This window comes from Pogona vitticeps, chromosome 2, assembly GCF_051106095.1.
Source record: "Pogona vitticeps strain Pit_001003342236 chromosome 2, PviZW2.1, whole genome shotgun sequence".
Taxonomy (NCBI): Eukaryota; Metazoa; Chordata; class Lepidosauria; order Squamata; family Agamidae; genus Pogona; species Pogona vitticeps.
In genome coordinates, this window is record NC_135784.1 from 258509778 (window position 1) to 258536303 (window position 26526).

Below are 26526 nucleotides of genomic sequence, written 5' to 3' on the forward strand. Positions count from 1 at the left end.
TCTCTGGAACACCCTGCATTTTTCTTTGTCTTATTTCTTTTATGTTTTGGGCATGGAATCCCCACACGTAGCAGGGAGGAACAATCAATTCTGCATACTCAGGAGCCTGAAGGGAGCCCCAGGAAGTTGAACCCCCAAGAAAAGATGGCTCAGTGGCTAAGTCAGAGGAAGGGGATGGGGTGCTGTCCAGCTCACAAGAACACAAAGGCCCCTAGGCAAAATCCTATCTTTGTAAGCTTTTTACTATTTATGTTGCTTTATGTATGTTTATTTTTATTATTTGCTGACTGTTAGCCGCCTAGAGTGGTCCGAGTTGACTAGATAGGCGGGATATAAAATAAATAAATAAATAAATAAATACTCAGCGACATGGAAATGCTTTTTGGGGGAAGAGCCCTCCACAAGAGTGGGAAGCCTTTTTGAGGGAAAGCTTTTCCTCACACACAGACCAGTGAGCCAAATGTTTGCAGATGAATTCTTTTTCTAGCTAGCCAGGTCATTGCAACTGAGCACCTCAGGTACATAATCTTTGGTCAGTGGTTGGATTTTTAAAAAAGAGACAGCCTCTCTTTTTTGCTCCAGACTCTGCATGCCATGAATCCTCACCCTTGCTATGTATAACTTTTGGACGGCCTGACTGTGACTCTCCCTATTCATCTTCTCCTGCAACTAGATTAGCTTGCTCTGGGACTCTGCCTTTGGATCTCCATAGTATTCTGTTTGCTAGATCTTTGCATTGCCTTTACCCCAATTCTGGACTTCCCTGACTGAGCTTTTTTTGTGCCTCAGCTGGCCAGAATCTTGGCTCTGGGGCCAGCCCACTTGAGAGCATGCTGTTTCTGATGTTGTGGTAGAACTTTTCTTTACAACTTGGGGATCAATAGCACATACCTGGTCAATAATTTGGAGCTTTGCCTTTGTGGCTGCAATTCTGATGATTATCTAGACTAATGCAATCTGAATGAAAATTAGGATATAAATTAAAATATCACATAAATGGCTCATTTAGTAGTAAATGTAGTTCCCTCACTACTTCTCTAGGAAATTTAGTGATAATCATATATTACTAGTTACTACAGATGAAAAGAAGTCAGTCTTCAAATTCTATGTAGCTGAAGTATTTTTTGATAATTGATCTGAAGTTATAAATTATACCTATGGTAATGATGACGGACCAGCTAATTTAATATTTGAGGCTGAATAACCAATTGCTGGTAGGTAAGTAAAAATCACCTGAATCAGAAAAAAGGAGGGCAGAATTTCTAAAAACCATGGAAAATAATGGTATTAAGATGATGACAAAGTTGTTTAATGTGATTATAATGAAGGGAAAATTCCTACAGAAAGGTTGTGGTCAACATTTGTGACAATTCTGGAAAAGGTTAATTAAAAATGCAACAAATGTAGAATAATTAGTTTACTGAGTCATGTTTTAAAGATCTTTCTTTCAATTATATACAGAGGAATTAAAATAAAATGCAAAGATAACATGAGCAATACACTGTTTGATTTAGGTCAGGGATGGATATTAGAGAAGCACTCATAAGTTTAATAGTTCTAGCAGAAACCTACTTGGATGTATGACAAGTTGTATAAAATATGCTTCATTGACTTTGAAAAAACATTTCAGAGAGTTTAAGATTGTGAAGTATTTCATCACCTACGAGTCAATGGAAAGGATATAAGTATAATAAAAAAAATTATACTGAGAACAAACAGCTGAGGTAAAATAGAAAATTTACTAATGAAGTAGAAATTAGAAGAGGAGTCTGTTAAGGATGTACCTTGTCACCAGTATTGTTTAATATTTATTCAGAAAAGGTTATGGAAAATGCTTTTGCAGATAGATCTGAAAGCATTAAAGTAAATGGTAAAGCAAATTAAATAATATAAGATACACTGATGACACAGTCCTGATAGCCAGTAGCTCAGAGGACTTTCAAATAGTGTTAGGTTTGTCACAGATGAAAGTAACAACATGGGAATTTCTGTCTATGCCCAAATTCACAAAATCAATGGTGATAAGTAGAAAGATGATCAAATACAAATATTATGGGTAGCTACTAATGTATTGACCAAGTGTTCAAATATGTGTATATGGATAGCTTAATTAATAATCATGTAGGCTGCAATATAGAAATAATACTAGGAGTCAAGATAGTTAGAACAACCTTTATGAAGAAAATGTTTTGTAGTAAACAACTTAATATATCTTTGAGACCAAGGAAGATAAAGTATTGCATACTGTATGGTCGGCCCTGCCAAATGGTTGTATGTTTTGAACTATTAAGAAGGAGATCCTCAAAAGAATAAATGCTTTTGAAATGTGAATGTACAGAAGAATCCTTCACATCCCATGGATAGATAGAATAAAGAATGAAGAGGTAATGGTTGTTGTGAGTTTTTCGGGCTAGTGGTACTTTATTGAAGAGGTCCCCAACCACTGGTCCGCAGCCCGGTGCCGGTCCATGGCCTGAGCTGGACCAGGCTGCCGAGACAGACCTCCCCACCCCCACCCCTGCACACACTTCCCCCCGCACAGCCTGTTTGCACCTGCACCCACGTGAGCACTCCCACCCCTTCACACATGTGCACGAGTGCCCCTGAGCACCATACCTTTGCACATGCGCACGAGAGCACATGCACCTGCACAAGTGCTGCACTGCCCTTTGTGCATGCGCACAAGTGTGAGCACACACGAGCGCTGCACCACCCTTTGCGCATGTGCATGAGCACGGGGGGGGTGCTCCGCCTTCCCCAGCCGATCCGCAGGGCTAAAAAGATTGGGGACCACTGCTTTATTGGATAGGAAAAGGAAAAGAAAATTGACTATTAAGAAATGCAAGTTCTCATATCTTGGACACATAATTCATAATGAGAAATATACTGTGATACATCATTGAAAGGAAGATCAAGGATAAATGGAGAAGAGGTAGAAAACAGATTTCTTGGATAAGTAGCATAAGAGACTCACTGGACTTTAGTAAAGAATGACTAATCCGCACAGCAAGGGATAGGTGGAGATACTCCGTTGATGGTAGCCAAGCTGAGCAGCTGAGACAGCATCAAGAGGAATCGAGTTGGCTGTTGTAAGATACCATATCTTTTACCAATTTTTTAAACAGAATATTTGAGATGGATGGAGACCGATAAAAAAAGACCCATAGGTTCTGGGGATTGGTATCTAAAAAGTAATTATTCAAAACTCTGGTATCATCCATATGAAATTAGGATAAATCACAATTTACACATACACAATCTTTGTCTCTGTATGTAAGTGTGGCTACATGTTGCTTTTCAGATGAGACATTAGAAACCTTGCAATGTCTTGAGCAAGGAATCTTATCAACTGTTTTATCTCTTCATAATAACTGGGAAGATGCTGAAACTTGTCAAAGCACTTCTCCTGTGCCACTCTTTCCATTCAAATCATGACTTTGTGGGCCACCCTATGAACCAGGCCTTCTCAGTGGTGGTTGCTACATTATGAAACACCCTGCCAGTGGAGGTGCACCAGGCCCCTTCCCTCCTAGCATTTAGAAATTCAGTTTAAAAACATCTTTTCAGAGAACCTTTTCAAGATATTCTCCTTGCACAATAGCTTATCATGTAATATTTTCTTTTTTTCCCTGACTGCTATTACTGCTAAGGGATTTGGGTTTCTTTCTTTATCTGATGAGAGGTTTGTCTGGTGGTGGGTTATTTTTATGTTTACGTTTTACGTATACAAGCTGCCCAGAATAGTGACATTCCACTAGATGGGTGAGGTAAAAGACAAATACAGACAGACAGACATAGAGAAAATGCAAATTAATGTACACATTTCATGCAGGAAATCAATGTTATAGTAGATGGGGTGGGAGGATGATCTAAAAATAACATTTTTGTTTGTCCTTTCCTTCCACTGTCATATCAAGGGTTCCTCAAGAATCCAATATTTGATGTGATGTCATATCCCTGTGAGTTTTCCTAATCTCTATTCCATCTTCTTCATTGTTGTTTGTAGAGCAACAAGTCACATGTTGAGCATCTCTAGAGAGATGGAAGATAATGAGATATGGGGTAGTCATGTCATTAGTAGTCCTATTTTGGAATATTCCAGATGAAAAGAAGAATTTCCAAACTCTGATCCTAAGGTAATTATTGGAAGTCATTGCAGAGAGAAAGGAAGTACAGTGGTGCCTCACTTAGTGATGTTAATCCGTGCAGAAAAAATCGCTGCTAAGTGATAACATCGCAAGCGAAAATAAGCCCATAGAGACGCATTAAAAAGTGATTAATGCGTTCCTATGGGCTAAAAACTCATCTTTAAGCGAAGATCCTCCATAGGGGTGGCCATTTTCGGTGCCTCTTAAGCGAGGAAACACAGTGGGTGGCCATTTTGTTTACCCAGTGGCCATTTTGAAACCGCCGACCAGCTGGCCGAAAATGAAGGCTTTGTGATGATCGCTTCCCTGCGATCATCGCAAAGCGAAATTTCCCCATAGGGACCATCGCAAAGCGATTGCTTTTGCGATGGCAAAAAGTCCATCACAAAGCGATTTCATCGCTATACGGAGCAATTGCTATGCGAGGCACCACTGCAAGCCAAAGCTTTGCTAAAACTGTAAAACAGTAACTCTGAACCTGTTCACACGGGTATTTGTCCTGCTATTTTGTGTGCTGATGAGTCAGTTGATTGTTCCCTTTTCTCATATTCACACATAGATATTGCTGGAATGGGCCAATTTGCTCCAACTCACACATGTTTGAACCCTTGTGTGTGAGTTCAGGTGCTCCAATTTCATCATTTCCCATGGAGTGTTATTGCTTGGAATGGACTCATCTAGAGTTTTGGTATCTATTTCAGATACTGGAAATGGAACACTGATCATCTGTGGAGGGTTGGGGAAGTGAAATCATTTTTATTGTATCTGCTAGATCATTGCTGATGTGATGAATCACTTCAATTAATTTTTTTAAAAATTATTTGCTTGTCTTCCTATTGCCAATCAAAACTGCAGCGGCAGGCAGTTTCTCGATCAGCAATATACAGAGAAGCAAAGAAAAATATTTTTTTAAAAAATAATTGGAGTGATTCATCACATCAGCAATGATTTAGCATAATAATTTCACTTCCCCAGCCCTCCACAAATTATCAGAAGAAGCATTTAATTGACACAGAGATTGCTATGCCATTTGGATGGAATGAGTGCACCAAATGCCTTATCATTCCTCCCCTCAGTCTTAACTGACCCTTTGCAATCTGATCCAGCCTGCATCAAAATGGCAGTTTGGACAGGTCCTCTGGTGCAATGGTCCCCAACCTTGGGCCTCCAGATGTTCTTGGACTACAACTCCCAGAAGCCTTCATCATCACATCTGCTGGCCAGGATTTCTGGGAGTTGAAGTCCAAGAACATCTGGAGGCCCAAGGTTGGGGACCACTGCTCTGGTGTACCCCTATCCACACTGGAGAAAGTCTCGTTGCAACATGCCTTTCAATAGAGAAGTGCCTATAGAGAAATTCACAGATGATCACATTCCCCTTTCTCATTTTATTCTTCAGAGGCGTGCTACAATATTTATTGCAGAATTACATTTTAAGCTCATTTATACAAACGCTCCTGTTAAATCAGTGTGCCTTATTTTCCTGGTACCTTTGTTATCACTGGATGAATGTGGAACAAGAAAGTCCTAACATGTATGATGCTATCTTATTTCTTTAAAATTCTGCACAGAAATCTAACTTCACTCCTTGATTGCTGCTTGATTTTCTTTATAACCTCTTGATCAGAAGTGTAAGATGAATAGGAAGGATTCATGAAAGGTGAAAAAGCTGATAACATAACCACTTCACTTAGGGCCTTTTTCAACAATCCATTTATAGTGCAATAAAATAGCATTTGTGACTCATTTCCTGCAGGGGACTATAGCCGTATCTTTCCTCAAGGAAGAGTTTCTCTTGTAGCAGACTCATTTTCCCAGCATCCAAAAACACAGGCTTTGGAAGGGCCCTCAAAGTGCTAAGAATCCCTTTTTGAATCTTCTTAACTCACTCTCGCTTGGTGTGTTCTACATTTTAATAAGTTCTTTCCTCTGAGCACACTGGAGAACATTTCTCCAACCCTCTCAGTGTAAAGAAATATGACTTCTTGCTGGTCAGTGCACCTTAGACACGTGCTGAGGATGGTTACCAGGCCTGCTTTTCCTTTGACATTATGCAGGGAAATTAAGCTGTTCTCAGTCGTTACATTTTGTGGATACGAGGCAATGGTAACACAGAGTTTTAGACATAATTTGTTTAATGAAACAGAAAGCTGATCCCCCCCACTTAATTTCATTGGTGATTGTTTATTTTTGTGATTGATTTTCCAGTTGTTTCAAAGATTTTTGTTCTGATTTATCAATGCATGGTAAATTGAATCTGTGACTCCATCATACCTGGAAACTTTGAAGTGAATGTTTGTGTCAGAATATTTTGCCTGTGCAGGGGGCATACTGTATTTGTATAAAAGTGCTTTTTTCCTCAGAAAAATACACATAATATCTTACTGGAGAAGTATATGTCTCCAGAGAATTTTGGTCCCAACAAGCAGCATTTTCAATGCATGTACATGATAAGAAGCATATGTTGTGTTTTTCTAAACTCTGTACCTAAGAATAAAAAAACCTTGTGATAACCAGGTCTGACACAGTAATCAAAAGGACCTTATTACCACATTATCAGATAATTCTTTAACATGAAATTATGTAGCCTAACTAAACTTTGGGTTTTGGCTGAAAGAATCTGGCTAGGTCTTTACTCATTCCTTAAATGCTATGGCCATTTTAGTATTCTTGCCCTATTAATAGGAACACTGATTTACTATGACAGGGTTGAATGACCCAGAGACTACATGATGCTAGCTAAAATCCCAGAGACTGTTAATTAGTGCCACAAAGTAGGTGGAATGCATAAGGCCTTGGCTTATAACAAATGTGTCTTCCTTTAGATACTGTCAATATTTGTTGTTCTTACCTGTGGTCAAGATGCCTCAGACTTATGGTGACCCTATGAATGAACAATCTTCAAAATGTCCTATCATCAACAGTTCTTGTAAACTCAAGACTGTTGTTTCCTTTAGGGAGTTAATCCATCTTATATTTAGTCTTCCTCTTGTCTTGCTGCCTTCAACCTTCCCCAGCATTATTGTCTTTTAAAGAGGATCTTGCAATGTGCCCAAAGTAGGACAACTTCAATTTCATCAATTTTGCCTCCAGAGACAGTTCAGGCTTGATTTGCTGTATGACCCACTTGTTCATCTTTGGCAGTCCAGTTATAGGCTTCTGCATTTTATTGTTGTTAATTTTGCTTTGTAAGATGCTCTACAAAAATGATTTTCTCAAAAAAGATATGCCTGAAATAATCTATAGCTTTTGCACACTGTTCAAAAACATGGACCACTGGGATTGTTCTCATGATGCAACTACTGTATTTGCTGGTGTATAAGACTACTTTTTTGCTCTGAAAAACATGCCTCCAAGTGGCGGGGTCGTCTTATACACCGTGTGCACTTCAGTTGGGATAGACATAGCTGCCCATAGTGGCCTTCTGATGCTCGCCTGGTGCCCATAGTAGCCTCCTGATGCCTGCCCACCTCATTCTACATACCGTCCAGTATCACGTGGCATCCAGCGCAGCCGCGGCGAGCAGCAGCAGTGAGACAGGTATGCCAGCCTTTTTGATGTGACCGGCCCGTTCTGCTCGGTGGGGAGCAGCGGCGCTCCGGCCTGCCCCTTGTCTACGCAGAGCTCACACATGCGCACATGTGCACTAGTGCCGGTCACAGGGAGATGCAGGGGCGGGCCAGAGGCGCTGCAGTTGCACTGCGGCCATACAATGGTGACAATGAATAGCACCTTTTATTTGATGTGTGGAAGGTGTGCAGAAGAGGGGGTAGTCTTATACGGTGAGTATGTAACAAACTCTATATTTTGAGTGGAAATGTTGGGGGATCGTGTTATACGCCCAGTCGTCTTATACGCCGGCAAATACTTTCTTCAAATGAACAGAGATGGGGCATTTCCCCCAATGTCTGCAGCTCCCCATACACCCTTAAAATCTACCCTGGCAGTTGGGAATTTACTGTATCTAGCACGGCAGTTCTTAACCTTTTCTTTATCACAGACCCCCTTTAAATATCATTTGTTGCTGTGGACCACCAAGACTTAACTGAAGATTTAAAACCTTAAAGTGCATTAAATATTTATTTAATTTTCTCATGAAGGGTCTCATCGACAGATATTCCTTGCTATAATGGTAACACTTTTTACGATGACTAGAAGAAGCTTCATTTTGCTTTGAACAGGATGCGCCATCAGCAACAGCATCCATTCTTTGACGTTTCAGATTCAGCCAGTGATCTATTCTGAGGCTCAGCCAAAATGTATTGTTATGAAATTCACTGCAATAATATCGAAAAGTCACTTTATCCAACAATACCCAAATGGTTCTAGTATCAGAAATTGAAGAAAAAACATGATCATGAAGCCCATCCGAATACATACACTGACACTGACTCCAACTTTCTCTTTCTTCATGACTATCTGCTCAGTAGCAAGAAATGTCACATACTGTCTCTCAATCACTCAATGTCATTTGCTTGCATGTTCTCACTGTGTGCTGGAATATTAAACAGTTATTTGTTATCAAATAATTACTTCCATAAGAGATTTTTATTTTTGTGTGTTTTTAATGGAGGTAGTAGGTTAGAAAAGCCAAGTTTGACATAAATAAGCAAGGGAAATAAAGATTTTGTTTAATGTTTCCTTTTCTTTCTTGTTTTCTTTCATTCATTAATTCTTTCATTCTTTCTATTTTAACTGCAAATTATCATAATATTTCATCAAGCCTTCACAGACCCCCTGTGAGGACATCGCAGCCCCCAAGGCTTCGCAAACCACAGGTTAAGAACCTATGATCTAACATGCAGGGCTTCAGTAAATAAGTAGAAAAGAGGAAGACCTAACATCAGGTGTATTTACTCAATAAAAGAGCTTTTAATGTAAAAGACGTAAGCAGGGCTGTTAATAGTAAATAGGAGTTTTTGAAAATGGCTGCATGAACAAGGTTGCTTTGAGAGTAATGTGGGTATAGCTAAGGGCTGAGTCCAAACTAGTCATGATGCTGAAAGCCACGTGAGCAGGCAATAGGTCGCCTGAAGTTGTGCTGAATCCATACTCCTTCTAGCCTAGGGCTATTGAAAATTATTTATGACTATCCTCATTTGGGCTAAATTCTGTTGCTACAATGGCTGTGTATCTAGGCTAGAAGATGTTTGGTCCTGCTGTAATCAGCTGTTCCCTTAACCCTTCTCCTTTCTTCCCTTTCTTAGTTTTTCTGTTAGCTGATCTTAGAACAGCAGATCCTTCTGTGATCACCCGGCACAAGGGGGTTCTGCTGGCAGAAGGGTAGCTGTGCAGGTACAAGAGGCGTCTGCCATTCCAAACCATTACAACTGACTCATCTTACTATTGCATTGCAAGTTGCATTTCCAAAGTAACTTAAGAAGTCATAAAGGAATTTTTGTGTCGTAATATTTTCTAGCCACTTTAAAAAGTCATTTTTAAAAGGGCACTTTAGGTAGGAATTCATTTTGACAGGTATTCCTCAAATTTTAGGTCATTCTCTTACACTCTGAAGTGGCAAAGAATATTGTTTTGCCTTCAATATGGTTGTTAGAGATATTCAAGGTGTAATACCAGAACTGGACACTAGACAGAACGGGAGTATTTCACTGAAGAATGGCAATGTATCACACACAACTGTATTTAGCCATTTCGGCATCTGGGCAAATAGCACTGTCTTTTGCCAACTTTGCCATGAGGTGTGGATGTGAGGAGAAGAAAAAGAAGGATATAGTGTGCCTCCAAAAGAAAAAGGTTGAGCTTGCACAAAAAGGAAGTAAATAGATGGTGTTGCTGTTTGTTTCCTAACACTCTCCTATAGATTCATCTCTAGATTTTGGTGCTCTCTAAATGTTGGTGCCCTGAGGGCGAAACCCCAGTTTCTCCACCCTTGTTACAATGCTGCTGATCCATTAATACAGTGGTCCCCAACCTTGGGCCTCCAGATGTTCTTGGACTTCAACTCCCAGAAATCCCAGGCAGCAGAGGTGGTGGTGAAGCCTTCTGGGAGTTGTAGTCCAAGAACATCTGGAGGCCCAAGGTTGGGGAGCACTGCATTAATACATGCAAGTGAGGGTGGGCAACTTCAGAGGTCCAGGGATTGTACAAGCCTACACCGGGACTTTGTAAGGCTGCACCAACCCTTGTACCCTCCACAGATGTAACAGTTTACTTTTTTTAAAAATAATAATAATTTTTTGTATTTTAAGAAAGCTCATTGTTCCCAATATAGTGTATTGGATGCAGTGCCACCAGTCTTTTTCTTGCATTTGAACTGTTCAGGTCCATCACTGGTCTCTTCACAAGCCAGAAGTGATTTGAAATAATTTCCAACTTTCAAAAAAAATGCTTCTCTAAACAAAGAAACAAACAAATACCTTATGGGAAGCAAACAAATACCTTATGGGTGGACTTCAACCCATAGAGAAAGTCTTACTTGAGTAAACGACAGCGATAACAACAAAAGAAAAAAGGGGCTGGGTAGGGGCTGGGCAGGGCTTTGCCTTTGGGGGGGTTAGGGTAAAATTGGGCCCCTGAGGGGGGCTGCATGGAGATTATGGACTGCACTTGGTCCACCCTAGAGAAATGTTGTCGTTTTTAGAGAGGGAGCAACAACTGTCTGCCTACCTGTAAAGCAATGAGTTAACTCAGTGAGTCTCTGTAAAAAATAATAATGTTCCAAGCTCTGCTGAGAATGCTAAAAGAAATCCTGGGATCATTAAGGGAGTGTTTTCATGTAATATCGGCAGCCTATCTTTTTAAAGCTAGTCAGAATGGAGAGGAGGGGGGGGGAACACAAATCAGACAGTTGCCATCTAATCCTGATAGACTAATAAACTTGCCTGATTAGTGATGGTTCCTGAGAGATAAAGAATAAGAATGACACTCTGTGGGCAATCTTAAAGCATATGCAGACACACTGAAGAAGAAAAATCATTTCTAAGTGCTCTCTGCCATCTGCCTCACAAAACATGAAATGCTGACCGATTTTAAAAGAGATCTCAGATTTCTCCTCAAGTGTGAAAGTTCACCTTAGCACCTGACCTCCTGTTGTTCTTCTTATGTTGAATCTCCTTTTTAAATACACATTTTCACTCATCTCTCTCTTTTTAAATAAGTATTTTGGGCCATGGTTGAATTCTGTATGGAAGCATCTGATACAGATTGCAATGGTGTGAACCTTAATGGCTTTTCTAATCTTTACCTCAGTTTCATGGAGAACTCCTATATCACCTGTACTATTCTTTGTGAAAGACCTATACTATTATTTTGTTGTTATTTTTTCCATATTCTTTCAATAAACTTTGAAAATGTTTAAAAAGAAATTATGGAAGCTAATGCTAAAAAGAAAAAAATAGGGGATGTATAATTTTTGTGCTTGTTGTATGTGGTTCTTCTCTAGTATGGCATAATGGTCCTTTTCCAAGAGAAATCCTGTCAGCTACTTTGATGTTCATATTATGTTTATTGATTTCATTTGATTTGATTTTTTTTACTACCCCTTTAGTGGAAACACTACTTTGGGCAGCTTACAAATTAAAACTCAGAATTCACACACCCTATAAAAGTATAGTACTTTTGTTTTTTAATCAATGTTATTTCTATGCTATAAGGACATACTCAAAGACAGAGGCCACAGTGGTCAATAAGCATGCAAGTCTATTGCACATCATATTCTGTACTTTTTTTATTCCTGCATTAGGGGCTGACAATTGGATTTCATCTTATGCCAAAGAAGACCTCAAACAGAGCAGTCATGATACTAGATTTACTGGAGCCACCTTGGGGTTTTTCCAGAACTCCCTTACTTTCCAACAGAGGTTCTCAGGCCAGAACACCCCCTTGTTGTTTTTCTACCAGCAGATGAAGGCTTTACTATAATTTAATAACTTTAATAAAGCTTGAATATAATTTAATAACTTTAATATAACGTTATCCAAAACAGATGTTTTGGCAACAGACTAGTTGCTGAGAAAAGGGCTTTCAGCGCAGTACTGTATGTTTGTTTTTGTTTTTTTAATCAATGTTATTTCACATTGCATTAAATCATATTGTATTAACATTGGTTTCAGTGTGTTTCAACATATAAATTTTATGTTTTTATTTGTGCCTTTTAAAATCTTATTGAGAGCTGTGTTGAATTGTAGAAGATAGTGAGAATTAAATCAAATGATGAATGAACAAATAAAATACGCTGCTATAATGAAAGGCTGTAATAAAAGTAGCACATTGTGCTACTGAGTCCTTGTAGACTTTTGGAGTTGATTTAGTTTATATTTTTGGAATAAATAAATGTTCACACCAAGAACATTAGAGAAGAAACTCCAAATATCTTGTTCTCCATATGTCAAGTATTTGATATCCCATAAATTGGTGGGGGGGAGGGCAGACATTAAATGATACTCTTTCTGGTGGACATGGGCCAAAAAAAGGAAACATGTGAACAATTCTTTAGTAGAGATAGGTATGAACTTCTATTCGGAGGTTTGTGCCAGTTTGTATGCATGACATCACAGATGCTGTGCTTTCCCTTCCCCCACCTCCCTGGCCAATTGCTCACTCACCAGCTGACATGCACTCTCCTCCTCCTCCTGTTCAGCTGCTCAACCTGTACCTGGCAGGAGCACAGGGTTGCCTGTCCTGCCTTCTTGTCTGAGTGGGGAATCAGCCAAGGAGGTGGGGCAAGGAAGCCTGTGCTCCTGCCAGAGACTGTCTGAACAGCCAAAGAGGAGGAGGAGAGAAGCATACACCAGCCGGTGAGTGGGGGAACCATCCAGGGAGGCAGGTGCCATGTGTATGAACCAGCACGAACCTTTGAACAGAGGTTTGTGCCCATCTCTATTGTTTCGGGTAGACAGTTCTTACAAGTATTGCACTATTTTGCAATTCCATCTTTATAGAGGCTAGTAAGATGACCGATTTTGCATTATTTTACCTGGGGTAGTCTATTTGGATAAGCTGTTCAGAATTGTGGAAGTTCTCCAAACTATTGTGGGATGCTTATGTGTTTTAATCCCACTGTTGTGGACAGGCTCAGATCTGATGCAGTTCTTGAATCTGCATCCTTTCTCCCTTGTCCTGATCTACTAGAAGACTCACCTTCTACTTGAAATGCTTCTCAGAACTTTTCTCAAGAGCTCTTCTCCATCTTCGGAGGATCTCCCTTTTATTCTCAGCTGGCTCTTAATGTGGCATCCAAAATGGACATGTCTGAATCCATAATTTAAACTTTGCAGTGTGTTCTAAAAAGTGGTGAAATGTGAAATTTCGTTTTGAGCATATGTATGTGGAGTGCATGGGGTTTTTCCTCTCTTGCATTTTTAAAAAAACATATAAATTATGCTGTGGAAATGAAAAGCTGAACATATAAGAATGAGTTTTTTTAAAAAAATGGCAGGTTTCACTTAATATCCTAAAAAGAAGGGTTTAAATGGAACATACAGTAGCACAGCCATAATTGAGTGGAAGCCCTACAACAATGATTTTAAATGGCTAGGTATTGGAAACATCTGGCCAATTAAAAAGTGGGTGTCTACACTATCTGCATAATGACATTAATAAACATGCTACAAAATTGATGAATAAGATCTCATCAATAGTAAAAATATGTTTGACATTCAGTTTTTTTCCTGGTAGCATTTCTTCTTCCATCTGTGTGCTGTTACAAGGACTAATAGGCATATAAAATGGAGTCTGACTGACTTGCAATGGGTTCCTTAAAGGTTCAGTGTATGCATCAGTTGTCACTGATATTCTAAAACCAAATTGACAGGATTCAACATCCAATTTACTTTGGGAAATAACAGTTGCATAATAGGAATAAACATGTGTTTGATCATGACACTACATGACACTTGGAAGTTAATACCCTGTTTCCCCGAAGAAAAGACCTAACCTGAAAATAAGCCCTAGTATTTCAGGATGCTCGTAATATAAGCCCTACCCCAAATATAAACCCCAGTTATGTAAAACTCCGCCCTCCACCATTGTGCAGCATTGTGCAGCAACTAGAAGAAGATGACATGACTGTAAAACAAAACATCCCCTGAAAATAAGCCCTAATGCATTTTTGGAGCAAAAATTAATATAAAACCCTGTCTTATTTTTGGGGAAACACGGTAGCTTCAATTACTGTGCACAAGATTTTGGTCAAGGGGGAAAAAATCCCTTGGCCATCTCGGGATGTCTTGTTTTTAAACAGAGAAAAATTAATTAAAAACATGCAGTAATTAAATGAAGAGATAACCATAAGAGTGGTGGATTTACAAGTTTTACTATGGATCAGTGTATGTAATGCAATATTAAACACTTTACTTCCATTGTGCAAAATACTAACCATTGCCTGGTCTTGATTACAGCCCTGTACTGAGGTTTGAGGTTTCTATGTAAAGGCTTCAGAAAAGGGAATAGCTGAGTGATCTTTCATGCCCACAGAGTTGTGCTGAAGAATCAAATAGATGAAGAAGATTGTGATCTCTCTCCATGATATGTCCCTTGTTTGCAAGAGAAACCTGAGATCAGATGAAAATCCTCCCTTTAATCCATCATGTCTAACATGATTATGGCATCAGGACTATGGGTCATTTTTATGATGTATGCATGTGTTGATGCACCTTAAGGAACACACTTAGAACCATAGAACCATTACAGCTGGAATGGGACCCTGTGGATCAACCTGCCCCTTGTCAGGGAGGCACAGTGGGGAACTGAGCTTCCAACCTCTGACTCCGCACTGATTATCCAGTGAAACCCATTTTTCTTAAAAAAGAATTATCTGAATTATTTTTCAATTCAGAAATGGAAATCAAATGCTCAGCCAATGCCTCACCCACTTGTTTCATAAAATTTCCTCTTTTTGTGGGTATGCTCTTATTGATCACAGTTATATTTTATCTTATATCTCTAAAAATAAAATCAAAGTAATGTACATGGACTTTTCCTGTGGTTGGAGGGGATGGCCCTTTACATATCATCAAAAAAGAAAAAGAAATCCCCAAAACAAGGCAAAAGAGGGTGCAATTATGTATTAAAATTAGACATGGAATATTCGATATGTCCACTTACTGCTTGCTGCACAGTGCACACAGCCAACTTTGTTCTCAACGCATCAATCTCTTCAACATAAACATAATTAAATTTGATTTTTAAAGTATATTAATTATTAACTTAAAACAAGACACTTTTTTGCTGACTTTCCAATTTTTGGTGAAGTCACTCTGTTGTAACAGCTAAGCTTGGTTTATTTTTGAGTTGTTGTTATACCAAACATCTTCAGAAGACCCCCAGATTAGAGGCCCAGGAGAGTTGCACCTCTGATATTGTGTTGCAGAGCAAATCAACATTCTTTAAGGCTGTCCTTAAAATGAGGGCAGCTGAAAGAAAAAGTTATAATTTGTAAACTAGTCTGTGGATTGACACCAAATTCAGAACAATCACAGCAGGCTGTCTGCTCTTTTTCTGGGCCTAATTTAGGGACATTTGGACAAAATTTCTTCCAGCTGTGGGTTTACCTCTTGTTCAGAAATTTATGCCCCCTCAGTTACCCCAGATTTAAAATAGGTCACATAAACAGAAAACACCAGTCTCACTTACTGTATCTTGAAAGAGAATTGTTGGCCCCACCTGCTTTTCTTTATTTGGAGAGAATCAGCTGTAGAGGCTGAAATATTGTTACTCAGAAAAGGCCTTCCAAATGGAAGAAACAGCTGTTGGGATTCAGTTAAATGAATGGTATAAAGAGTTTGGGAATATAGCTGTTAATGATAAGTTAATATTTGTTGCTGTTGTTTATTCGTTAAATTGTGTCCAGCTCTTCATGACCCCATGGACCAGAGCACACCAGGCACTCCTGTCTTCCTTCCACTGCTTCCCGGAGTTGAGTCAAACTCATGTTGGTAGCTTCAGTGGCATTGTCCAACCATCTCGTCCTCTGTCATCCCCTTCTCCTCCTGCCTTCACACTTTCCCAACATCAGGGTCTCTTCCAGGGAGTTTTCTCTTCTCATGAGATGGCCAAAGTATTGGAGCCTCAGCTTCAGGATCTGCCCTTCCAGTGAGCACTCAGGGTTGATTTCCTTCCGAACGGATAGGTTTGATCTCCTTGAAGTCCAGGGGACTCTCAAGAGTCTCCTCCAGCATCACAATTCAAAAACGTCAATTCTTCAGCGGTCAGCTTTCTTTATGGTCCTGCTCTCACTTCGATACATCACTACAGGAAAAACCATAGCTTTGACTATTTGTACTTTTGTTAGCAAGGTGATGTCTCTGCTTTTTATGATGCTGTCGAGGTTTGTCATCGCTTTCCTCCCAAGAAGCAGATGTCTTTTAATTTCGGGGCTGCTGTCATCATCTACATTGATCATGGAGCCCAGGAAAGTAAAATCTGTCACTACCTCCATATCTTCCCCTTCTATTTGTCAGGAGGTGATGGGACCAGTATCCATGATCTTTTTTTTTATGTTGAGCTACAGACCATTTTTTGCACTCTCCCCTTTCACCCTCATTAGAAGGTTCCTTAATTCCTCCCCACTTTCTGCCATCAGAGTGGTATCATCTGCATATCGGAGGTTGTTGATGTTTCTTCCGGCAATCTTAATTCCGGCTTGGGTTTCATCCAGTCTGGCCTTTTGCATGATGTATTCTGCATATAAGTTAAATAAGCATGAGGACAATATACTCCTTTCCCAATTTTGAACCAGTCAGTCGTTCCATATCCAATTCTAACTGTTGCTTCCTGTCCCACATATAGGTTTCTCAGGAGATAGATAAGGTGGTCAGGCACTCCCATTTCCTTAAGGACTTGCCATAGTTTGCTGTGGTCCACACAGTCAAAGGCTTTTGCATAGTCAATGAAGCAGAAATAGATGTTTTTCTGGAATTCTCTGGCTTTCTCCATAATGCAATGCATGTTAGCAATTTGATCTCTAGTTCTTCTGCTCCTTTTAAATCGAGCTTGTACTTCTGGGAGTTCTTGGTCCACATATTGCTGAAGCCTGCCTTGGAGGATTTTGAGCATAACCTTGTTAGTGTGTGAAATGAGTGCCATTGTATCATAGTTGGAGCATTCTTTGGCACTGCCTTTCTTTGGGATTGGGATGTAAACTGATTTTTACCAATCCTTTGGCCACTGCTGACTTTTTCAAATTTGTGGGCATATTGAGTGTAGCACCTTAACAGCATCATCTTTTAAGATTTTAAATAGCTGAACTGGAATGCCATCACCTCCACTGGCCTTGTTGTTAGCCATGCTTTCTAAGGCCCACTTGACTTCACTCTCCAGGATGTCTGCCTCAAGGTCAGCAACCACATTATCTGGGTTCTCTGGGACATCCAGATCTTTCTGGTATAGTTCCTCTGTGTGTTTTTGCCACCTCTTCTTGATGTGTTTGACTTCTGTTAGGTCCCTCCCATTTTTGTCTTTTATCATGTCTGTCTCTGCACTGTTCATTTAAGAAGACCCTCTTGTCTCTCCATGCTATTCTTTGGAAGTCTGCATTCCATTTTCTGTAACTTTCCCTATCTCCCTTGCATTTTGTTTCCCTTCTCTTCTCTGCTATTTGTAAGGCCTTGTTGGGCAACCACTTTGCTTTCTTGCATTTCCTTTTCTTTGGGATGGTTTTTGTTGCTGCCTCTTGTACAATGTTACGAGCCTCTATCCAAAGTTCTTCAGGCACTCTGTCCATCAAATCTAGTTCCTTAAATCTGTTCTTTACTTCCACTGTGTATTCATAAGGGATTTGGTTTAGATTATACCTGACTAGCCAAGTGGTTTTTCCTACTCTTTTCAATTTAAGCTTGAGTTTTGCTATAAGAAGCTGATGAGCAGAGCCACAATCAGCTCCAGGTCTTGTTTTTGCTGACTGTATACAGCCTCTCCATCTTTGGTTGCAGAGAACATAATCAATCTGATTTTGGTATTGCCCATCTGTTGATGTCCATGTGTAGAGTCGCCTCTTGTGTTGTTGTAAAAGAGTGTTTGTGATGACCAGCTTGTTTTCTTGACAAATCTCTATTAGCCTTTGCCCTGCTTTGTTTTGAACTCCAAGGCCAAACTTACCTGTTGTTCCTTTTATCGCTTGACTCCCTACTTTAGTATTCCCGTCCCCTATAATGAAAAGAACATCTTTCTTTGGTGTCAGTTCTAGAAGTTGTTGTAAGTCTTCATAGAATTGGTCAATTTCAGCCTCTTCAGCACCGGTAGTTGGTGGATAAACATGGATTACTGTGATGTTGAAAGGTCTGCCTTAGGTTTGTATTCAAATCATTCTATCATTTTTGAGATTGTATCCCAATACAGCATTTCTCACTCTTTTGTTGACTATGAGGGATACCACATTTCTTCTACAGGATTCTTGCCCACAATAGTAGATATGATAATTATCTGAATTGAGTTTGCTCATTCCCATCCATTGGATGTCAATGTTTATTCTTGCCATCTCTTGTTTGACCACATCCAGCTTACCAAGGTTCATAGATCTTCAAGGTTTCTATGCAGTATTTTTCTTTGCAGCATCGGACTTTCACTTCAAGGCGTGTGCGCAGCTGATCGTCTTTTTGACTTTGGCCCAATCACTTCATTAGCTCTGGAGCTACTCATACTTTTCCTCTGCTCTTCCTCAGTAGCATATTGGACGCCTTCCGATCTGAAGGGCTCATCTTCCAGCATCATATCTTTTAGCCTTTTGTTTCTGTCCATGGAGTTTTCTTGGCAAAGATACTGGAGTGGCTTGTCAGTTCCTGCTCCAGGTGGATCACGTTTAGTCAGAACTCTCCACTACGACCTGTCCGTCTTGGGTGTCCCTGCACGGCATAGCCCATAGCTTCTCTGAATTACTCGGGCCCCTTCGGCACGACAAGGCAGAAATCCATGAAGGGGAAGTTAATATTAAAAAGGGAGTTATAAATGAGGATATTTTGTAAATATTGGGAGAATTTATAGATTTTGTCTTAATAAAGGGGAAGGGATGTGTACCTTCACAAGAGTTAATGCAAGTTTGGAAAAGGAACGGACCTTCACAAAGGGAGGGAAATCAGTTATATCTACAAATGGCCCAGGTGAGGTGGGAGGAGCACATTTTGTATAACTGTTTGTTTGTTTTATTGTGTTACTTGGTTTTTTGGGGGGTTGTATGTTTCTCAGTGGTTTAGCTATTTGGCTATGGAGCCAGAGGTTGCAAGTTTGATTCACTCCTGTGAGTAGAGCCAGCCTGTGTAATCATGGGCAAACTGCACAGTCCCAGGACAGCCCCAGAAGAAGGGAAGAGTAAACCACTTCTGAGTTTTTTCTACCTGTAAAACCCTGAAAAGGGTCGGCATAAGTCAGATTTGACTTGATGGCACTAGATGATGATGATGATGATTTTGCTTATGCTTTTTATATATAATTATTTAATTAAAAAATGATTCAGAGCATCTCTCTCTCTCTCTCTCCCAGCAATAAATACCTCAATAACTTGTTGAAAAACAGCTCTGACAATTGCTTTGTGTTTGGATGAGAAGTGCTTAACTGATGAAAAAAGGAGTCCGATTCTGGGATTTCCCCTTTCTTGGTGTCTCTTTGTGAATGGTAGTGAGCACAAGAGTGTACTCTGTAGACTATCTTGACTGCTGACATTGGTATATCAACATTTAGGCTGCCCTTTGCCAGGTAAAGTTTGGAATCCTTTTTCCTACTGGCAAAGCAGGCATGAAATTGCACATCATTATTTTGCCATTTCCTAGTATTCTGAATTGTGAATACAGAAGCACAATATCCCACATTCATAAAGTTTTTTTTTAAAAGAAATTGAAAATAACGATAAAATAGAATGTTGGATTTAGCTGTTAGCACACATGTGAATTAAGCTAAAGACTTAGTACTAGCCAATCATCTCCCAACTTCCCTTCCCCAACTCCCACAAGGAACAGGAACTCTGCTACAGACGTGGTCTTACATATTCCCAATGACATCCTCATTCATTATAATCACTGTGGAGCAAGTAGACCTACTTGTGCATTTTTTTTACATTCAGCTCATCTTTCTTTTGAATAAATCAAGTAGCCTCCTGCCTAGAGTGGTCTTAATTGACTAGATAGGCAGGATATAAATAAAATAAATAATAAATAATAATAATATGTGTTCACAAATCTGCGTGAACATAGATTTCAGTGAGAGCGGTCATAGTTCACCAACATGGAAAGAAGGAAAAGATAGACTGACTCTGCAATGCAAGATTTTAGGTAGAATATATTTATTTATTTCAAACAAATAAAATAATACTACTAAAAAAATGATAGCCTGCCCCTAGTACATACTGTGCCAACACGAAACTGTATTGGATGGGAAGTACAAATTATTGCACAAGCACAACACCAGCAAACATGACATTTTGCCATTGCTGCGTGCAAATCCTTTGGCACAAACTGTTATTAAGGTGCCATATAATTATGCAAAATTATTAAAGTCAAAATTACACCTGGCGTTTGATGGCATATATATCAGATCTGGCCTAATTGCTTTGAAAATGCCTGTTTGTGAAAGTGTTGAATTGTTCCAAATCCCTTAACATTTCCACCAATTTTGAAAACAATGCATGATACGATTAGCATTTCAATTATCAGTGCTTGAAATCGAGAAAGGGTCTGTTTGTGCTTCAGAGATAGACATGCCAAAGTCACCTTATTTTTATCCACCTTATTAACAACCTTCTTTGCAGATTTCCTGACTATAGCAGGATTAGTAAATCAAAGTGAAGTATGGAGAGTGGAAATAAACATGAGATTGCCATATTTATAATTCCCTCTGAAGATGGATTATAACCAAGCTTGCTTCTGTCCTTACCTTGTTTTAGGCTGTGCATTGTGAAATGCTTGTTTTTGTCTCTCCTCGTTCTCCCATTCCTTAGGTTGAGGCCCAAGGGCCAACAGATCCCTTCCTCGTATCCAAAGACAAAAGCTTACTAAGTCCTAGAGATTTCCATTCTACTCAATACATTGGATGGAGAGTTGCCACTTCCATGTGCCATCACTTCTTGCCACCCATCATTCCAGATATCCCCTTGCCACGCCATCCTGTACAAAAGAAGGCACCGTTGATGCCACACGAAGAGTCAGTACTAACTTTAAAGGAGAAGAAAACTAAACGTCTGTCTTTAAGGTACTGTGTCTCCATATAGTGTTGCTATGTGATTTACTTTGATATTCTTTTAATACTTCCAGCTTCTATTATTCCTATGTCAAATAAGATTTGGAAAAAACTATATGGAAGGAAAGTAATCTTTCTGCATCAAATCTTTGGGTGGTCTGCTGTGCATCAGGGCACCCTTCTCACTCTGTCATTTCCCCCTGGCACCAGAGTTTCAGAGTTTGAAAATAAGCCTTATGATAAGGAAAAATCTGGCATGCCAATGTCATAAGAGTAACACTTATTGAATTCCTTTTGAGTTAAGCTCCCCCCCCAAAAGCAAAATACAATCAAAATAAAATAAAAAGAGTACAGTGGATGTAAATGAATCCTTCGTAGCCCAGCTGAGAGGTTTTTTCTTTTCAGAAAAGGAGTTTTAACACACCATGGTATGGTTTTGGCGAGAAATTCTAGGGGGTACTCTGTGTTAGTGACTTTGCCTATTCTCTCTTGTGTATGCTAGATTTTAAACACCCTCCCCCAGATCACCTGTGATGCCATCTCTCTCTCTCTCTCTCTCTCTCTCTCTCTCTCTCTCTCTCTCTTTTAAAAAGGCCATCTTAGAACCCACAACTTTTTATGAAGTCTTGGGCATCATGTTGAACCTCAACCAAATTTAAGTGCTTGTGCATCATTCTACTCCCCCCCGCCCCATTTGTTCATTTGATTACCTGCCTTTCTTACATCTTTGCTGCTTTATTACCGTTTGCTTCTCTATTTTGCTGCACTGTTGTATTCCTACCACACAGTATTTAAATTTACACTGCAGTTTCCTCAGGATAGGGATCATTCGCTTATGCTAGTTTGTTATCTGAAGTGTATAATGTTAGCATTATGGACCCTAATCATAATCATGTAGCTATTAAATTTGGTGTCCTACTGTAGGCACATGACTAGATTACCATACATCAAAATATTGCTAAATCATATTGAGAATTCTCCTATCATATGCAAATCAAGATGAATTCACATTGTCACATTATTCATAGTACATACCGTGTTTTCCCAAAAATAAGACAGGGTCTTATATTAATTTGTGCTCCCAAAACACATTAGGGCTTATTTGCAGGGGATGTTTTATTGTTTTCATGTACAACAATCGACATTTAGTGAAATACAGTCATGTCATCTTCTTCTGGTTGCTGCACAATGGTGGAGGGCAAGGTTTCACTTAACCAGGGCTTAATTTTGGGGTAGGGCTTATATTATGAGCATCCTGAAAAATCCTACTAGGGCTTAATTTCAGGTTAGGTCTTATTTTCAGGGTATGTGGGGGAAATGGTCAGAATTTATTAAATTATATCTGTCAGCATAACGGAATTGGATAAATTCCATTACGCTGATTGGATTATATCAGTGTTAAAAAAATAGAATTCTGGCCAATGTATCCAAATGGAGTTTTGTCTTTAGAAAAGTGGCTGCCTTACCATGATCCTAAATCAATTTGGTTTCTATTAACCAATATTCCTCAAAGTTGGTTGTGCTGTGGTATTGTAAACATGGATTGAGTCTGTCTCAGTGTCAGTGTATAACGTGGGTGGGTCTCCAGTATGTTCATGGTTCAACAGCTCTCATCAGTCCTAACAAAAATAGTCATCGGTGAGGGAAAACAGGAGTTATGATCCAACAACATATTGAGGGACACGCATTTCTCATCCGAGCTCTAGAAATCAGTACTGTTTGGGATCAGAGAATATATATCTGTAGAAGGTTTTGTTTTCTATTCTGCTGTCCCTCCAGCTGAGTTTAAGAGCCAACATACATGTGGTACTAAGCCATTTCTGGTTTTGCTTCCGATTTTGTTTGATCTCATCAAATGCCACTGCAGAGGCTCTAAGGGAGGGTAGATGGAAGGGCTTTTTCATTTCCATTGTTGTTGTTTCTTTACTGAAGACTACCCAGAACTGTTTTTTCCTGGAGATGGGAATACACTGCTTTTCATAAAGTGATTGAAGACAGATGGTATCAGGGGTGGGATTCAGTTCCCACAAGACAGAGGTTTTCTGCTTCAAATTATTGACACTGTAACTGGATTTTTGTTGGGAGAGTAAAAGGAAGAGGGAAACTCACTCAGGAAAGCTACACATGACTGAGCATCACCCACAGTTCTCAGGCAACTTTTTAGGGTCTGTTTCATTTGGGTGAGAAACTGGTAGTGAAGATTAGCATTTTTGTAATATCTGTTCATTTACTGATGTGAAACGAAGCACATTTTAAAGTAGTGCAAAATCAAGCACACAGCAAGAAGTAATTAATCCGAAACACAAAACAACAGGATATCTAGAGCACAGTGATTCAGCCAGAAGCCTCCTGCCTGTTTTTTTCTATATTCAGATTTTGAATGCTACTCTCTTTTCTCTCTCTCTCTCCCATTTTTTTCTCTTCCCCCCACCCCCATAATCAGGTAGTCAGAATAGTCTCCTATGGCTGTGCTGGCAAGACTGGGTTTAGTCCACATTTTAGCCACTCAGTGAGCTTAATGGTCGTGAGCTTAATGTGGGATTTAAATATCTACTTGTTTCACCCTTATCCACAAAGATGAGGAACCACAAAAATATTTCAGGGGGGCAGGGCATTTTGTGGAGCTCTGAGTGAGAGAAGAAAATGAGAACTCTTTGTGTGTTTGCGTGTGTGCGTGCGCATGTGTGTGGAAATAAAGCAAAATTGTGTAAATAGCAAACATAAATAGCACTTTAACAAGAATAAAACAAATTACAGTACACAAATGACAGTGGTAGCTGCTTTGTTACATAACACTTTAAAGATTAGAAGCATTTAAGGATGATGTGTTTGTGTTTCATGAACAACCAGGTGATCGCTCTGTGTTTGCTGTTAGGGTATGCTTTGCTCTTTAAAGGAAAGGACACTAGTTTTACAGAGTGACGGTTTGCGCAGGTTGCAGAGACCCTGAAGGAAGAAAACAGTGATCTTTGTTTCAATCTTGGCTGGAGGTGAAGAATCTTGTGGGGCTTGAAAATTCTTCGAGATGCCTCTTCGAGTTGAGGCAGCCTAAATCACTGAGAACAAAGAATTAAGCAAGTAGTCTTCATAATTGTAGTGTAACAGGTGCTTTAAGAGGTGCTGTATGTAGATATTGCAGAATATGTAGCAATAACACCTGCCATTTCTAGAGCCTTTTAGAATGTTTCAGAACATTTCACATACATTATTTCAGTAATTCTTTCAGTAACTCTGTGAAAGCAGGTCAGCTATTATTCCCATTTTAAAGGTAGAAGGTTGAGGCTGAGAGATTATGACCTGCCTAAAGCCACATTGGTAGATTAGGTCAGAAATATTTGAACCAGGTACTTCTTGGTTTACCTTTTACTTCCTCTATTTTGTCATCTCTGAAATCCACCCATTGTTGGTGCTGTTGTTTTATGATATTTAGCTCATGAATGAATGGAGTGAAAAACAGATGCAGAGTGTGATATCAAAGAGAAAAGGGGAGTATGGCTCAAGGACTTAATTTTTTTTTCCCCTTGCAGCTATAAATAGTTTTGGTAGCCTGTGCTTCTCCAGCACACGGGAGATGTCTGATAGAGAAAAAAGTGAAATATGATTTCTTACAGTCAGATAAATAATACATACAAACAGGCAAAACATATAGTATGTGCACATTTATTCATGGAGTACCCAGTGTGGTGTAGTGGACTAGGACTCAGAAGACTTGGGCTCGATTCCCTGGTTCTGCAATGGAAACTCACTGGGTGCTGGAACTGGCAAAATCACTCATTAAATTCCTCACGGGTCACCATAAGTCAGTTCTGACTTGACAGCACATAATAGCAACCACATGTACAGTATAGTCATAATCTATTATGCTTCTTGGGGAAGCTCCTTTTTAAGGGGCTGAATCCTTGGGGGTTTGGAGTGTTCTGGTCCATAAAAATAATTCTCCCAATCTTTATTCACCCACAGCCATCCAACCACACATACTCACCTTATTGTTTTTTCCAATAAAGCAGGAATGGTGAATTTCTGGTCCTGTGAGAGTTTACTGGTTGGCCTACCATGCTTCTCTTCTAGGACCCGCACAAGCACAGAGAGAACCCCAAGGGTCTCTTTCTGCTCTGCTGCAGAGCCATCTCTGGAGATAAGAATGGTTCTTCTTTTCAGCAGTGAAGCAGGGAAAACAGCTTCGTCCTACTTCTCCATAATAAACTCCCAGGTCCTGTTGCCACAGAACTTTGCTCTTTTCTTTTCTTTTTTTGGCTGTCGTGATTTTTAGTTGCCATCGGAAAATTACACCAGCTGTGCAAATAAACTGAGCAAAACCTAGAAGAAGTCCATAACTTTATACTTATTTTCAGCAAATGAGGATCTGGACCAATGGTTTACCTATTGTAAGAACTCCAGTAATGACTTAACAAAGAAGTGACATACATTTAAAAATAGACCTCTGATTAGCTCTTCTGGCAGCGAGTATTGAAAATAATAGAAATTGCCTTTATGAAATGGGAGATGAAATTGCTGCATTTCATGGTCTTTGACTGGCTTCTCAGTGAAGTGAAAGACTTGTTAACTTCCAGGAGTTTTTCTCACTCCCTGATGAATTGTATTGTAGCCTAGGAGGAACAATAAATCACTGCCAGAGAATGGAAGTGTGATATTCTGTGCGTGTGGTATCCCAGAAGCTGTAAATGTTGCAGTGCACACCTTTTCTTTAGGTCTATTATTATTATCTTCAAAACCCCTGCTCGTTAATGCTTTACTTTTGACCATCATTCGCCTTACATTCTCCATTACATCATATATCTAGAAATCCCATTTCTTCCTTCTTGTCAGTACTGACATGGTACATTTCTGTGCAGGCACAATTTTGTGCCAGCTAAACTATCAAGGGGTCAAGCTTCTTTGAATTCTCATTTTCTCCAGACTCCTCTTCTCTGCCAGCCTTCTAGGTAATAAGCTGTTAATGCAAAATAAATAAATAAAAAAAAATAAAAAAAAATTGCAGTGATGACTCAGTGAGCTGTCAGGATCCCATTGTCTTTTCTTAAGAAGTGCTTCTGTAAATGGAATATCACATTTTCTGTGCAGTGGTGGCACAGTGGTTTAGTTCTTGTGAACTCTGAGGGGAAGGATCCTTGATGAAGAGGTTTTTCGTCTCCTATTTATACTACATGCCTCTGCCTTTCAAGAGAGTTAACCACAGTGGGAAGGAGAGAATTGTCCAAAATCAGCTGGAGGTGCTTGGCCCAAGGGACTCCTTGCC

General features: G+C 39.6%; 1 protein-coding gene across 5 annotated transcripts in view; it reads left to right on the forward strand.

Annotated features, from left to right (window-relative positions):
• The window catches only part of TMEM232 (transmembrane protein 232), a 218430-nt gene that overhangs the window by 123918 nt on the left and 67986 nt on the right, over positions 1-26526 (forward strand). For 4 of the 5 annotated variants that reach the window (XM_020779999.3, XM_020779996.3, XM_020779997.3 and 1 more), the window contains one exon: positions 21031-21281. In XM_020779999.3, the coding sequence (XP_020635658.3) occupies positions 21031-21281 (251 nt within the window). Of the gene's footprint in view, positions 1-11850; positions 18965-21030; positions 21282-26526 lie in introns of those variants that run through there. The other variant, XM_072992470.2, reaches the window with a different exon arrangement.